This window comes from Astatotilapia calliptera, chromosome 3 (assembly GCF_900246225.1).
Source record: "Astatotilapia calliptera chromosome 3, fAstCal1.2, whole genome shotgun sequence".
Lineage (NCBI taxonomy): Eukaryota > Metazoa > Chordata > Actinopteri > Cichliformes > Cichlidae > Astatotilapia > Astatotilapia calliptera.
The window spans coordinates 28,784,203-28,800,508 of record NC_039304.1 but is presented as its reverse complement, the minus strand read 5'-3'; the positions used below and the strand labels follow the sequence as shown (position 1 = coordinate 28,800,508).

The window sequence follows — 16,306 nt, the reverse complement described above, 5'->3', positions numbered from 1 at the left end:
AAACTTGGAAAGGCCATCTCTGAACTAGATGACATTTCTGTTCTCGAGGACCACATCCTTTTCCTGCAGGTAGAGAAAACTTTGGGATGATATATGTGGCACATTCATAATCAGTCTGAAGGATAAACATATCTGATTAGCTACTGACATTTTGTTCAGCACAGCTATCAAACTGTTGGGTTGTATTTCTGTTTTGCAGAAGTACCCATCTCTTACAGACACTGGAGACATCATAGACTGGGATGAGGTAAAGCTGGACACATCGCTGTCCTTTGGCACCATCAGGAAAATCACAACAAAAATGCTGGAAAAAATTCAGCAAGAAATGGATAAACTAACTCCCATTGGTAAGAGCAGCTAGTTAAGAGCAGTGAAAACTAAAAGTGAAAATGTTGACTTAATCAATCTAAAACTCTTCTTCTCATCACAGAACTGAAGAGAATCCCAAAATTTTCAGGTATGTGGTTCATATTATTTGCTCTCTTAGAAACTGTGACTTGTTTAAAATACAGACTTTTTTTTACATGTTTTTAATTTTACAGTGGATGTAAAACTGGATCCAGATTCTGCACACCAACGCCTCGTGTTGTCTGAAGATAGGAAGGAAGTGAAAGATGGAGGAGAGAATCAGGAACTACCCGTGTCTCTGAAAGATTTGATATATTTAGCAGCGTTGTGGGGCAAAATACCTTATTCTCTGGGAAGTCTTACTGGGAGGTGGAGGTCAACAACAAGACGGGGTGGGATATAGGCCTAGTAAGAGGCGGTGCAAACCGCAAAGGGAAGCTCAAACTCAGCCCAGATAATGGGTACTGGGTTATTGTACATTATGAAGAAGAAAAGTATGCAGCCCTCACAGCACCGCCAGTTCGTATTCACCTAAAAGAGAAACCTGAGAAGGTGGGAGTGTTTGTGGACTACGAGGAAGATCTCGTCTCCTTCTACGATGTGAAGGCTGAGTCCCACATCTACTCGTTCACTGAGTGTTCATTCAGAGCTGAGCTTTACCCATATTTCAGCCCACACGTGAAACAAGAAGAGAAAAACTCTGAGCCTTTGATTATTTGTAGAGAGATACCAATGGAGTCTTAAGAAATGCATTTTAACTACAATATACTAAAGTTTGTTGGTCCACAACCTTCCTGCTTTTCTTTTTTCCAATACAGGAAAATGGGAATTATCAGGCATTTCATTTACCTTAGACTTTTTTTTTCATATATATCTTTACGTTTAGCAGCTAGTAACAGACCAATGATAGTAAAGCAAATACTGACCGTTTATCTTTTCTCCGTTATTTGCTTTATTACTCAAAAGCCTTTAAAGCAGTCTTTGTAACCTCTGGTTTGGTCCAATCTACTAATTGAGATAATCAGAATCATAACACAAAACAATGCTGCTACAGTGTGCTCACACTGCTATTCAACATGTGAACCAGTCAAGACTTACAACCTGAGCCAGAACACAAACTCTTGATCTAACTGTAATTTAGACGAAGCTTAAAATACTGTGGTTAGTAAGAAGAGTGTGTGTGGTTTTTTTTTTTTTTACACCATGTTGGAGGACCAAATGGATCCTAGAACTTTGTGAATCAGACACTATTAAAAACTACACGTACTCGCACTCAACATTGTGACAGTTGCTTAGTAGTTACTTCTGTATTGTTTTTTACGAAAGGTTATTCGATAACATATCCAAAGATGAAACAATTAAATTGCTTACACAATTTAATCCAGAAAGTTATTTTTTCTTAGAACAATCCTGAACATTTAATAGATTTAGCTTTAGATTTGTTTATAAACAGATAGCTGATCAGTTGAAAATGAAGTTAGCAGATTAACTTATAATGATTTGTTGCAGTCTTGAACACAACCTACCTCTAGCTTGATCAGCTGCAACAGCAACAACAGTCTGTGTTTAAGTGAATGTATGGGCAATAAAGATCAGCAATAAAATCTTATGTTATAAGGGGCTTTCAAAACATATACTTTAATTATATTCCCAGTTTTTTAGTTATGAATCCCACTTAATTATTTTGGGGTGTTTTGTGGCTGTTCTTTAGCACAGACTTGTATTGTGTTAAATTTTATTTTGAAGTTTTTCACATTGCAAACTAGTCTGTATTTTTTTATGGCAAAGCGGTGACTGAGGTCAGTCTGGAACTTGAGATAATTAAAGCAGAGCACAGACAGTTCTTGTAACCGAGTCAAGGTCCATAATTAGCTGTGTCACCACTGTCCCAAAAAAAGTACACACAAATATCAAATGTACACTTTTACAGTTTCAAGGTTTCCTAAAAGCCTCAGTGTACAGAACAATGCATCATCTGAAAACAACATAAAAATGCAAACTGCTTTCCTTTCCTTATTTTGCCTTGCTTCCAGAAAAGTAGTCAGATTTCAGGCTAAATGAATGACATTCAGTGTTGTCAGGCAATGTCAAACAGCATGTAATGAATAAAATCCCTGTTTGAAAATATAACTTTGTCTCTCCTTTTTTATTCATCATGTGACCATGTTTGTGTGTTGTGAAAATATGCAGTTGAATCATGTCTGGGCAAATCTATCAGGGGCGGTTGGCGGGTTTTTTTCCTCCTTCTTTTTTTTTTTTTTTCCAGAAACGAAAGTAAAAGCACAAAACAAAGCATACCAAACATCATGTCAGCACAGAGGTAACGGTAGACAAAGGAAGAGAAGAGTGCACAGTAGAGGCACCACATGCATCCATCGCCCTGATTCTATTGTAAGTAACACAGAGAGCAGATTTATCCAGCTGATCTTTGCTATTGTTTGTTACGATAGAAAACAGAGGAGAGGAAAATCAAGAATCCACGGTGCCCTAAATAATGAGGAGCCTGTACGTCATCAAGTCACAGCTTATTTCGGTGTGATGCTACAAATGGATATCTAACGTACTCCAGGAATTGTAATCAATTTTAAAAAAAGTAGAATTGACTACTTTATTGTTATTATTATTATTATTTACTTTGTTTAAACTATGATAGAAGTAGGTGATGGAGAAGACACACGTAGAGGTTTAGCTGTAGTCACGTCAAAATTGAAAAGGGAAGTAATGAAACTGATGTTTTACGGTGCTTTCCTGTTGTCTATCATCAGACAGTTACCTGGAAGACGACCCAGTGGCTGCCTTTTGATGCCAGCCTGCTGCTTTTAATGCAGTAGGTCTGCAACCAACACAAGCCAGTTAGGTAAATAATATTAGCAATTAAAAATTTAGTTTTCTAATATTAGGGAAGTGACGACTTACAGTAGAAAAGATGGACCCGCAGCAGCTGTGGATAAAGGGAAGCTTGTCACTTTCGCTACCTGAGCCACTGCAGCTGTTGTAGCTTGGATGTTTTTAAACGTTTATATGATGATCCAGATGTTAATGCACATTTTGAAAAGAAAAAAAAAATCATAGTTTTTGTGCGTACAACACAAGAAAATGGTAAAAGATAACTGTTCTCACATTTGAGGTAAAATGAACACTGTAATAACAATCACAGAAAGTTTCAGAATCAGAATCAGAATCAGAATACTTTATTGATCCCTGGGGGAAATTATTTTTTGTTACAGTGCTCCATTTTAAACCAACATTAAGACAAGACAGACAATACGCTAACTAAGAATAGTACAATATATACATATATATACATACATACATACATACATAAGTCACTTATTTACGTTCTTGATAGTGTTTCTTGAATCACTCTGTGCAGTCAGCACAGTTATTTTGAGAGCAAAAAAGGAAGTCACACAGCATCCTCTGTGTGTCTTTTGTTGTGTGTGTAATGCAGACACGCAGCAAAAATGGAGCTCCAGGTTTGTCACTCCTGCGGATGGTCCAAAGTGACAACTTACCAGGGCCTGAGAATTCACCAGGGGAAGATGGGATGCACCCCGAAGGGTGTGAGGGTTTCAGACCCTCCACAGCATTACACACAGAGCTATGTGGGACACACAAAAACTCAAATGGACCTCAGGCTAGATGTCTGCACCTCTTTCAAGATTGGTAGGTTTGTTTGTTTTTTAAATATTATGTTGTGTGAGTTCAAGATTATAACTTTTCTTTCAAACTGATAAAAACACCCCAATAGGAAAAGACCTGATCCAACATGTTCTCGCTCCCAAAGTGTAACATTTTACGCTAGGTGACAAATCATATTACGCTTCCGGGCACCCAACACATCCCTATATCATGAGAAAAATGAGGAAACATGAGAACTGTTTGGAATGAATCTACACATGTACCTTTATTTTACTATCTAACACTATCTAACAGCATTAAAGTTGTGGTTAGGGTTAGGGTTGGAATACATGGTTTAAACGTCTATTACTGAGGGAGCGTCATTCTCCTGGATTTCCTCCATAACCTGGCACCTACCATAAAAACACGGAAGGTCACCTTTCGTTTTCCTCAGGAATGCCGTGGGACGTATATTATGCCTCAGGTATCAGCAGATTAAAGCGAACCAAACCGGAATTTGTTAAAAAAAATCATTTTCATTGCTATAAATTTCTATTTTTGCTTAAGACTATTTAAAATCTTCATTTGACTCTTGAATTATGTGACAAACAGAAACAACAGAATATTCAAACCTGAGCCTCCAGGTTTGTCACTGCGGATGGAACAAAGTTACGACTTACCAGGGTTTAAGAATTACCAGGGGAAGATGGGATGCACACCAAAGGGAGTGAGGATCCCCCAAAAAGAGCAGGTACAACTGGAAAATCAGTGGGAGGAGGACACGGAATACTGGAAACCAGCTAAGAAGGCGACTGTAAAGGAAGAGGTATGAGTTTGCTTTTTAGGCCAATAAATGAGCGACAGGAAAGCACTTTAAGCTTTGTCCACCACCACCACCTTTTCTTTTTTTCAGAATGAAAAATAACAAAATAATAATTTATAAAAGTAAAGGATGACTTAATGACTTTAGTTGCTTGATGTTTCGTTAAATCACGTGGTGAACAGACGACCCCGACATTTGATAATCAAGGTCACCGAAAGTGTAGTAACTTGCAGATCCCCCTAAATGCTCCTAGCTGGCTGTGTTACTTTTGATCACTGTACAAAAACTTCCATGTTAGTTGTTTTCATTACATATCAACTTTTTCTCAACTTTATCCGTCAACCTGACAGAATTTCCAGAGTCACCAAGCGTGTACGGCTATGCCAACTCTGGAGCAACGGCCATATTCAAGGAAGAATACAAACTGAGTATGTACGCAGTTAGAGATTTAGTAAAAAACATGATTCTCATACAACAAAATTTGGAGGCTAACATGGAGCTGTGTTCTTACTTACAGCAGCTTCTGCATATACACAGCACTACTCCCAAAGAGCCAGAAAGTCGCAGCATCAGCTGCAGGAACACTCCACCCTTCACAGGTACTACAGTTATCTTTAATAATGATAGTTAGAGTTAATAGTCGGCCAATTTTAAAGTGAGTAAACAGTAACATATAAATGTAATCAATACTTTTTAGGTGAGCAGGCCTGCCAGGGAGCCTTCAGCACTACCATACCCAGGAAATGTAGTCAGGCCTAAGGAGAAAAAGTAAAGCAGAAAACATTATCACAGGTACCTTTTTGTTTTTACAAGTTAAGATATTTTTTCTTTTAAACTTTAAAAGAAAGTTTAAACGAAGAACTGTTTTCTATCTTTTAGATAGAAAACAGCAGCACGATGGTAGAATACCTGAGTGTTGACCTCTGTAGAGACTATGCAACAACAGCAAACCAAAATCAAGCAGGAGCCCAAATCACGTAAGTACAAACAAAGAATTAAGTGTTACAGTTTATTCAAGACAAGCTTTGTTTCAAATCATTAAGAATAGATTAAAAAAAGTGTGATAAAAAATCATCTGCTCTTAATTACAGCACTTCACACAACTCCACAGCCATCTTTCCAAAGAGCCAGCCGTCGCCTGCTGCAGGAGTTCCCCCCTGGTTTAGAGGTACTGTGGTTTTTTGCTAAATAATGCTTAAGCATGTGACAAACCACCAAAGTTTACTGCTGACGCTTTTTTTAAAGTGCAATATCACTGGAATTAAAGTGTTTTCTGTATGTCAGGTACAAAGATCCTTGCCTCCAACTCCTCCACCACGGGAACAAACAGTGCTGCCTATGAAAAAAGACAGCAGGGAGCAAACACAGGTACAAAACAGATTGTTTGAAGTGTAGCTTTTGTGTTTTAGTTATCCTTGACTTCTTTAAACAACCACATAATCAGTCCCAGCTACAGTAAAACACCGGGGAAAAGCAGGTAATACAGTTTAAGATTTAGCATTGCCTTTTTTTTTTAATTGTATTTTGCTATTTAGATTCAGGATGGAAATATCTGCTCAAATAATTTTAAAGTGATTAAATATGTCAGTGGAATCAATATTTTTCAGATAAACAGACCTGCCAGGCAGCCTTCAGCACCATCATACCCAGGAAACATAGTCAGGCCTAAGAAGAAAAAAGTGAAGCAGCAAACATTTTCACAGGTACCTCACTGTTTTAGATTTTAAGGTATTGTATTTTGTTTTTTCCAGTTTAAGTAACTTTTTGTCTCTCTTAGACAGAAGACAGTAGAGAAGTGGCAGGATATCTGAGCATTGACTGCTGTGCAGACTATCCAACAACAACAACCAAAATCAAGGAGGAGCCCAAGTCACGTATGTATAAACAAAGAAATTAACAAAATGTATACAAAAGAACATGTTTTTTAACCTGTCTGAAAAAACCCTCCTTTTTATTATAGCACTAGCAACCCCACAACCATCTTTCCAAAGAGCCACCAGCGGTCAGCAGCAGGAGGTAGAGTACTGTGATTTTCTCTAAGTGTTCCAGCTTGTGCGCTAAAACAGCAGAGTTTGGTATCACGTAGCGCTGTGTTTTGAAAAAGAGGAAGAAGCTGTGTTTTCTTTTCTATGTTTCAGGTTCCCCTGGAAGCAGCAGTGATGCTCAAAATCAAGAGAGGAAGGATCAAACACAGGTACCAGACGGGCTGCTTGAAGCAGAACCTTTGTTTTAGTATTTAATCTTTAGCATCTCACATTTATAGTACAGTTACTGACTGCAGAACATCCCTCAGAGGAAGAGTTTGGTGAAGGACTGTCCAGCACCAAACCAACTAATCACATCATCCTCATGTACTTTGTCTTTAATGCTAAGCAGCAAATGTTAGCCAAGCTGGCATCATGATCATCATAATTAACATGCATGTAGCCCATCTTAGTCTACTCTTTGACAGCATCAATGAGCAGTTAAGCGTGGCTGTTGTTTTTTCATTCATTCTATAGTAAAAAGTCTTCAATAACGGCAGCTAGTTTTCAAATAGTTTCATTTTAACCTGACAGAATTCACCAGGACCAGCAAAGACAAGCAGCAGTAACAGCTCTGCAGCAACGTTCAGAGAGGATGAATACGAATCAGGTGTGTACAGAGCTACGATCTAAAAGTATGACTTTGAATAGAAGCGAAAGCTGGAACTATGATCTTTTTACAGCAGCTTCTGCACAACGCTCCACCCAAAGAGCCCAATAACTCAAAGTCAGACCATCAACTTTACGAGTTCCCCACCCTTCCACAGGTACAATGGATCCATTCATAGTACTTTAAATTAGTAAACAGCAGCATGTAAATGGAATCCATATTTTACAGGTGACTGCACCTGCCAGGGAGCCTTCAGCACCACCATACCCAGGAAATGTAATCCAATCTAAGGAAGAACAAATAAAGCAACAACCATTATCACATGTTATGTCACTGTTTTAGACCTTAGGACTTTAGGTTTTACACATGTTTCTTCAGTTTAAGAAACGTTTTGTCTCTCTTAGGCAGTAGACAGTAGTGCAATGACAGGATATATAAACATTGACCCATCTGCAGACTATGCAACACCAGCAGCCAAAATCAAGGAGAAGCCAAAATCACGTATGTGTGACCAAAGAAATAAAGTTTATTCAAGACAAATTATTTTTAAAAAATTTGTCTGGGAAAAAAAACATTAAAGCAATCCTTTTTTCCTCACAGCACCCCCAACCTCACAACCATCTTTCCAAAGAGCCACCAGTGACCAGCAGCAGGAATTCTCCACAGGTTTGAAGGTAGAGTCCTGTGACTTTCTCAAAGAAATGTTTCGGCTTGTGTAACAAACCACCAGAGTTTGGTGTCATGAAGCAGTGTTTGGTAAAACAAGAATAAGATGTGTTCTCTAAAAATGTTTCAGGTTAGAGATCTGTCGGAGAACCTCCAAGTACTCGAGAACCGGAAACAGCAGAGCTGCTAGAAAAGAAAGAGACGAAGGATCAGAGACAGGTATTGAATAGACTGTACGAGGCCGACCTTTGTTCAGGCATTTAGTCAAATCATAGTCATTAGCAGTCAACATTTGCATTACAGTGCATAACATCTTTCAGATGATGAGTCCAGCAACCACAAACCCAGTACCAGCAGGCCAAGCTGAGGAAAATCACACGCAGAATCAAACATTTTCACAGGTACTGCAATTTAACACATTAGACTGATGACCTTTAACCCCTTAAGGCCTGAAATATGAATTGCCAGAAAATTCAACCGTATCTACAATGAACATCCACCACTGTAACAAAAAAAATAGCTCCCCCTTTAAGTGATGAATGAGCTTTATGCATGTTTTTAAGCCAGTGTAGTCCTTTCTTTTATAAAATCGAGCCTCTTGTGACGTATACTAGAAACATTATTTTATTCATTCACTTTATTTCTGGTTGTTTTGAACGTTACGGCAAATGTTTCAATTTTAAACCTCCAGGCAAGCAAATCAGCCAGAGACCACCCGACAGCACCACCTCCGGTCCCGCCGAAGAAGAAGCATTCGGCTTTATTCAAGGAAAGGCTGGAGAGGTTCAAAGCTGAATTACAGCCAAAACTTCAGATGACAGAGGGGAAGAACTGTGAAGTCAGAGCCTGCAGACCAGAGGTAAACAGGAAGCTGTAGCATGTAGTCACCAACGGCACCTGATCAGAATTAATCTAATTAGTTTAGCTACATTTGAACTTTTAATCTAAGACTTTTTAAGTATTGTCGTTGAAAACATCTTACAAATGTTTGAGGTACAGTTTGTACTCTGAAATGTCTCAAATTTTAACAGCGATCCTCTTGTTTTTTGACAGAACGTTTCAGATGTAATGAGTGCAAACACACAAACAAGTCCTGCAGCAGCGGACGTCTCACCGAAGGACAATCCAACACAGTGTATGTGATCGTATGGTTCAGGCGATAAACATTCAGAATCAGAATACTTTATTAATCCCACAGGAAATGATGTGCCCCAAGACAGTAAGAGTAACTAACTCAACTAAATGAAATATTACAACATATAACAAAATAGCTCTACTTATAAATATCCTAGCTTATTACACAAAATTAAACATATATATAGTTGACACTGAGGTGCCCCTCTATGATTTCAGGCTAATGCATTCATGCTCAATGATGTAGCTGTTGTGTTTGTGTTTGCAGTGGATCACGCTGCAGAGGCTGAGCTCTCCACTTGGTGTGAAGGTACAGAGTCTTCCATATCTCTCACTCACAGTTGTGACACTGCAGAGCGTTCTGATGGGAATGCTTGAGTTTGGTTGTCGCTATGGATGTTTTTTCAGGTGAAGGAACTCGCCCGCATGTTTTCAGCCAAGGAAACGCTGATTTCAACAAAGGAGAAACACGGAGCCAACCAAAAACCATCTCAGGTAAAACCCTCTTATATCCTGTAGTACATCCCCAAGTTAGGGATAACCTAGAACAGGGCTGTCAAACATAAGGGCCAGGGTCCTGTATGGGCCTGGCAAAGACTTCAATCTGGCCCACTGGATGTTTTTGGAAAATGTGAAGGAGGTCATATATTTTAAGCTTTTTATTTTATAACTACAGACAGGTCTGTGAATTATGCTACCAGAACCTTTTCTGCAATTTATTTTTTACAATTTTCACGCAAAGAGCAGCGCTGACAGTCCTTTAACCTCAGTTTCCAACTGGGGGAAAAGAAGGAAAAAAAGGATCTTACGGCTTTGAGGTGCTCAATATGTAGAGCAATTTATTTATTTACAATTCATTATTTCCTAAATGCACTCAGCTGAAAACAGAATTCAGAATGCTCTCTCAGCTTCTCAGCTCTCAAATCAATTCCTCACTGCTGCTCAGTCCTCACATTTCAAGATCCCAGTTAACAGCTGGCTCTCTGCTGGCTGCCAGCTGGAGGTTGAGAGGACTGCTGTCCATCCAGTCATCAAATACGCACTCAAAGCAGCCAATCAGCAGTCTCCACCTGTCTCAACAGTCAACACAAACCCACACATACGTTAATGGGAGGAGCCAAATATGTAAAACATGGGACATGATCATGATCACGGACCAACACCTGTGCTCGAGCCTGAAGGCTAAAATACACAAAATATAGAATCTTTAATCATGTCTACGATGACCCCCCACCCCAAACACCATTTAATGAATCACGGCTTTCTAATATGTTCAATATCTTTCAGGTGAAACTGCTGGCTCAAAGGTTTTCAGTCATTTCTGCCCAGGAAACAGCAGCCAAAGCAAAGGAGGAGCACGGGGAGGAGCAGAAACCCACACAGGTGCAGGGCGAGTGATCTGTTGCCTTTCCTCCATCAGTGGAAAAGTCATTTAGCTCTTTGATCCAGCCTGAAGTACCCAAATAACTCATGAGTGGATCCTGTTTTAGCTTCAAGCTGCTGGTTGAGCAAAATATTACATTTAAAGTTTTTATGTTGGAGTTCATTGTTTTTCTTTCTGTAGTTCAAGACCTTGTGTCCGTGTCGATGCAGCATCATCAGGCACGCACTCTTTATTTACAGAACACACACATTTATAACAGGAAAGAGTCGCTACTCTCGATGCGCCCGGCCTCAGGGTGCTCTCTCTCTCTCAAAGCAGTGGCTCTTGCTTCTCACTGTCAAGTATGCAGATCAGCTACAGCACAGAAGTGTGGGCATGTGTCCATCTCCAGGTCTGGGCAAACTGCCTAATAAGCACAGGTTAATTAGGGAATGCACAGCCAGTGTCCCAAATACTCCACCTACTCTCTGCACCGCACTGCACCACTCCTCCTCCTGCAGTTGAGCCAGAACCGTGCCCCTCTGCGAGCATGTTTCACAGAAAACCATGAGCTAGATGAATCCATCATGAAGCAAACATATATCATATATGTTTGCAATATATCACAGGAGACAAATACAGGGAGCTGTGTTGAAATTCTTCATGCGTTATAAACTATTATCCACCTTTTCTGACAGATGGTGACAGATTCAAAAAGCGATCCCATTGAAATCAATTCTGCAGCAGCGAAAGCATCACTAACAGCAGAGAAGGATCCCAAAATATGTATGTCACAATATGAGAATGTTTATATGTAAAATTGAGAAAAATACAATAAAAAACATGGCTGATGATTACTATCATCTTTTTCTACAGCGTGTGAAAATGCACCACTCTCAGATTTCTCCTCTGGTTTGAAGGTACGACTTCCTGTGCACGAAAAACGTCTGACACTCGTTCAGCCAGACCTGACAGCTTGTTTCACTGCAGCTGCTGCACCTGAGTGTTTCTTTACTACAGGAGAGGTTTCATCTGTTTTCTTTGCTTGATTGTTTTCAGTTCTTATTGCTTGCTGCATTTTAGGTGAAGGATCTGGCCCGGATGTTTTCAGCCAATACAACACAGGAGAAAACAATCGGACTAAAAGAGAAACGGAGAGAAGAACAGAAACCTGCAAACGGGGTAAACCACAGTCAATGTCATTTAGAAAGCAGAGAGCATAATGTGGTTTGTACTGTAGAGGGTGTAGAGGGGTGAAGCAGGAAATGCTGCTAAAGCAGGAAGTGTTGGTTTTTCTTCCGATGATATTCTTGGTATGAGTGAAAACAGAAACATATATTCCCTTTTTGGGTTATGCAACCACCAAAGAGGGTGATTCTTAGTTTTTAACAAATTCTGTTTCCTCTATCGTTTTGTCCTGACTTCACCACAATCTGACCAAGAAGTCTAAAAAAAGAGCTAAAAGTCATGTTGAGATAGCACAACTGTGCCGGGGTTAGCACGTTTTCTAGTTTTACACTCTCTGTGTGAAGCTTTCATGTTCTCCTTCGGCTGGCCTGATGTGGCATAAGTGGGAAAGAAGATGTTGTTTTATCATCTTTACTGCTGACTTTGACCTTTTTTATCAAAAGACAAAATGACCGTCTGTTAAGCAGCTGCTAGAAAGTAAACTGGACTTTTGTTGTAGCTCTTCCAACTCCCCAATTCTATAAGACCAGAACACGTCTGGGACTCCATTTGGACACCAATCAGAAAGTAGTGCTTTGTAATAACACAAATTTTGCTATTGATCCAATACAATACTAGTACTGCCAATACTGATGCTTTGAACCTATAAAGACAGCTTATGTAGGAGAGAGCAGTGTCTCATGATTTATGAGCTTAATCATCACTAATTGAAACATTGTGAACACATTTTACTGGACACTAAATCATTGTGATTTTTATTTTGTACAATAATGAGTTAACAAAACACACCTTTTGGGTTTTCATGTGTTCTGAAACTGGATTATTTTGGAGACATGGACCCGTAAACGAGTCTGTCTCTAAAGGACTTCTGGTCGCTGTGCTGTAAGCTAACAATAAAACAGATGTGTAGTCAACACAAAAAGGTTCAGACATGTTTCATACTGCATGTTCAAGGGTTTTTTTCATTTCCAAGAAAAAAAAAAAATTCAACACTATTAGTAACAAAGTAACAATCCTATCACACAAGTATTGATCCGATACCAATACCACCGTTGGTATCCATACCATCGATATTTAGTTGGATCCACCCACCTCTACCACAAAGTCCATGGTTGGGTGATAATTCGATGGATACTTGAGTGCCTACTATCTTTCAGGTGAAGCTGCTTATCCAGAAGCTTTCAGCCAGGGAAACTAAAGATCATCAAAAAGAGAAAGACCCAGACATGAAGGATCGAAACCACTCAAAGGTACGGCACACATTTCATATTTAAAATATCTGTTTCAGATTTTTCCTCAAGCTTTTAGTCCTGAGTTTTTGGAACTGCAGCCAGTGCTCGATTAGCAGCTGATTTGCTGGAAATGTGGAAACTCAAGTTTCAAACATGTCTTATTGTTTCAAAATAAAATCCTTTTTAACATTTTCTGATGCTTTTAATATGAAAGAGCAGTTGTGGTTTGTGTTAGCAGCTAGGTAACTGTGTTTTGGTTTGGTTGTTTTTAACTGTGAAAGCTAACAAGTAGGTAGCTGAAGACCATGGAATATTATTATAGCTTTTAACAAGCGGTGCTGTGACTGCAACTCCAAACTTAAAGCTTTTTTTAAACAGTGCCCCGTCACTACTGTTGTTGCTTTGTTCCCCTCATCCTCTTTTTCCTTCTTTCTTATTATTCTCAGAAGGATGAATCCTTTCGTTTACATTTATTTGTTTGCATCATTGTTGTCATGGAGTTTGTTTAAACAGAATTATGTGTGCCACTTGCAACAAGCATGAGTGGAGGCAGGTTGGTCCCCCTAAGGGAGGTCAGGTCTTGTCTACTGTCACTGTAAACTTTTCACATTACTACTGATGTAGTTTAAAATGTGTCAGCCCTTTGGGTGCCCCTTAATGGCCTGGAGAGGGGACCAAAAAAAAAAGTAAAAACAGTTTGATCACGTCTCATTTGTATTCATTGCAGGTATGATTCCTGTTTCCTGGCATTGTTATATTTACAGATGTGTTGTTTTTGTTGTAACTGTAGTGGATATAATGCTGGATCCGGGCACAGGGAAGCAAGTGAGAGCCAGAGAAGAGAAGCAGAAAGCTCCAGAGGCTTAGATGTAATTCAGCAATCTGCTTGGGCTCAGCTGCCTGATCCATGGGAAATCTTACTGGGAGGTGGAGGTTAGCAACACGAGCATCTGGGTGTAATAAAAGCCAGCACAAGCCATAAGGAGAACCTCTTACAAAACCCCAAAAATGATTCCTGGGTGATCGCACAAAGATGACAAAGTCTGCACAGTCCTCACAGAACCACCTGCTTCCTTTGCCCAAAGGAAAACCTCACAAACGTTGGAGTTTTTGTGGATTACAAGGAAGGTTTTGCGTCATTCTATGAACCACAGAGTGTTTGTTTACTGGGGAACTTCACCCCTATTTCAGTTTGCATGTTAAAGAAGATGGTGCCACTGCTTACCATCAGTAACTATGCATGGGTGTTTGTGTATATGTGCAGTTCTTATTATTATATTTTTTCTTTAAGTGCCATGTTTGGTAGCATATGCGTAAGTTCTGCCTGGGTGTTAATGGTAAATCATTCAGTCCCAGTCTGCTGTCATGTATAAGCCTAGATGTTGCTTTTGTTTCATGAAAAATAAATAAACTCATCTATCTCTCTGTCTCTCTCTTCCTTATCACCCAGTGAGGAGGATATGACAATTACAGAGTGCAGCTACTACACTTTTATTAGTGTTCAGCATGAAAAGCATGAAAAAAAGCCCTGCGTGCTAAATGAGGAGTGTCTTTTGCGCCCCACCTTCTCCTTTACACTTTACTGTCTAAAAGTATTAAATACATTAAATACCCACCTAATCGTTCTAACTGATGTCATGTAAAAGATCGCATCAGGCTTCCCGTCAGTTTTAAACTTTGATTTTTTGGGGGATTATAATATTGGTAAAAAACAATCCACTTCTAACCACGAAAAAAAGTGTCGGCATGAAAAACTAATTAACTGATTCAACTCATTATGACTTCACCTTGACTGTCTTACACATTAAATGGCTTTTATCGGAAGCTTGTTTTAATATGTAGGGGAGACCGGGGATAGTTGTAACATTTTTGACATTTCTGTCTGTAAATTGGAGCTCTTTTAAGGTAGTGGATTCAAAATGTAATGCAAAGTATTTACATGTCTCTGCTATTAAATAGTGCAGCTATTTTCTCTGCAGCACAATTACCCATTGCATGGTATGGCCTCAAACACAAAGAGTGAAATGTTACAATTAACCCCATAGTCTGGGTGAGTTGTAACATATCCTGGGGTAAAATGTAACACAATGAAATAAGGGTACTAACAAAACATTAACATGTAATCTTTGTTTATTCAACACATGAATGCACTTACATCCATTTATGTAGCTGTGTGTGTGTGTGTGTGTGTGTGTGTGTGTGTGTGTGTGTGTCAGAATGCAGAAATCTAGCTTTTGAACATATTCCAACCCCCCAAAAAAGACAAATTATGGAATTTTCTGCAACTGAATATTTCATTAATTTTGGTTGGTCTTCCTTGAGTTTGGCCTCATTGGCTCAGTGGGCATTATAACCTACAACTCTTGCACCAATTTTGAACATAACAATGAAGCTGAAAAAATGTAGTTGTTCACCAGCATCGCAATTCCATTACTTTTTATCATGGCTTACCTTGGTGTGGTTTGCAGAGTGCTTCAGAAAGATGAGGAAATCTGTTTCTTGCACCCATCCTGATTTATTTCCACTACCAGTACTTCCTACTGGTCCATCTCTGACACAGTGGTCTGCATAATGTATGTGTGGGAACACAAACAGTGAAGTAGTTGTGTTGCTAATGGCATTAACCGCATATACAAATGCGACCAGTGAACCTCTCTCTGCTGATGTCGTTGCCCCAACTTGTTTAATATAAGTTAAAGTAATAGTGTGGTAAGTTGTAACATCTGCATTATTGTTACAACTAACCCAGACTGTTGCTGTTACAACTGACCCAGACTCCTATAGCCACGAACTAGCTAACATTACAGCCAACGGCTAAAACATTAGCACTAAAGACCTACACAGAATATATCCCCATAGACATACAAATAACATAATTTACATTTGATGAGTTTAACTGCAAAGCAGATAATGCTATTAGAAATTGAAATAAAGTAGAAAAACTTACTTTTTGGCATACAAATTACTTTTTTTCATGTTAAATTGTCTGTGTTTGACAAAATGTGCTGATTTTTCACATGTGATAGCAGAACTGAATTGGGCATGCACAGGATGAGTCACATCATTTGAAACTTAGCCCTGATTGGAGAAATTGGAAGTGTTACAACTATCCCCGGTCTCCCCTATTGTGCTACTGTTGTAAGCTACGTTAAATACTGTTATAAAAAATATCAGTTAAAAATATTCAAAATATCAGGATCAGGAAGATGTCAGCTGTGTTTGTATTTGTTTTCTCTCGTTATTCTTTCTCTTTTTTTCCTTTTTTTTTCTCATGACGTTTGTGTGTTTGTTTCTTTT

The 16,306-nt window shown here is 39.1% G+C and overlaps 2 protein-coding genes and 2 long non-coding RNA genes across 4 annotated transcripts in view; all 4 read left to right on the top strand.

Annotated features, from left to right (window-relative positions):
* Positions 1-16,306, top strand: part of LOC113019148 (E3 ubiquitin-protein ligase TRIM21-like) — a 32,787-nt gene that overhangs the window by 7,813 nt on the left and 8,668 nt on the right. The gene's annotated exons all lie outside the window — the stretch shown is intronic.
* Positions 2,636-4,644, top strand: LOC113019171 (uncharacterized). The gene is made up of 4 exons (XR_003271971.1): positions 2,636-2,739; positions 3,114-3,205; positions 3,800-4,014; positions 4,582-4,644. It is a non-coding gene; the product is annotated as an uncharacterized LOC113019171 (long non-coding RNA).
* Positions 6,964-7,531, top strand: LOC113019169 (uncharacterized). The gene is made up of 3 exons (XR_003271969.1): positions 6,964-6,986; positions 7,351-7,426; positions 7,500-7,531. It is a non-coding gene; the product is annotated as an uncharacterized LOC113019169 (long non-coding RNA).
* On the top strand, positions 7,531-10,693 carry LOC113019159 (uncharacterized). Its single transcript, XM_026162704.1, has 11 exons — positions 7,531-7,583; positions 7,655-7,750; positions 7,831-7,927; positions 8,027-8,100; positions 8,223-8,311; positions 8,413-8,493; positions 8,784-8,951; positions 9,146-9,227; positions 9,495-9,536; positions 9,635-9,721; positions 10,514-10,693. Exons 6-11 carry the CDS (start codon positions 8,413-8,415, stop codon positions 10,660-10,662), a joined length of 609 nt encoding a protein of 202 aa, XP_026018489.1. The 5' UTR covers positions 7,531-7,583; positions 7,655-7,750; positions 7,831-7,927; positions 8,027-8,100; positions 8,223-8,311; the 3' UTR covers positions 10,663-10,693.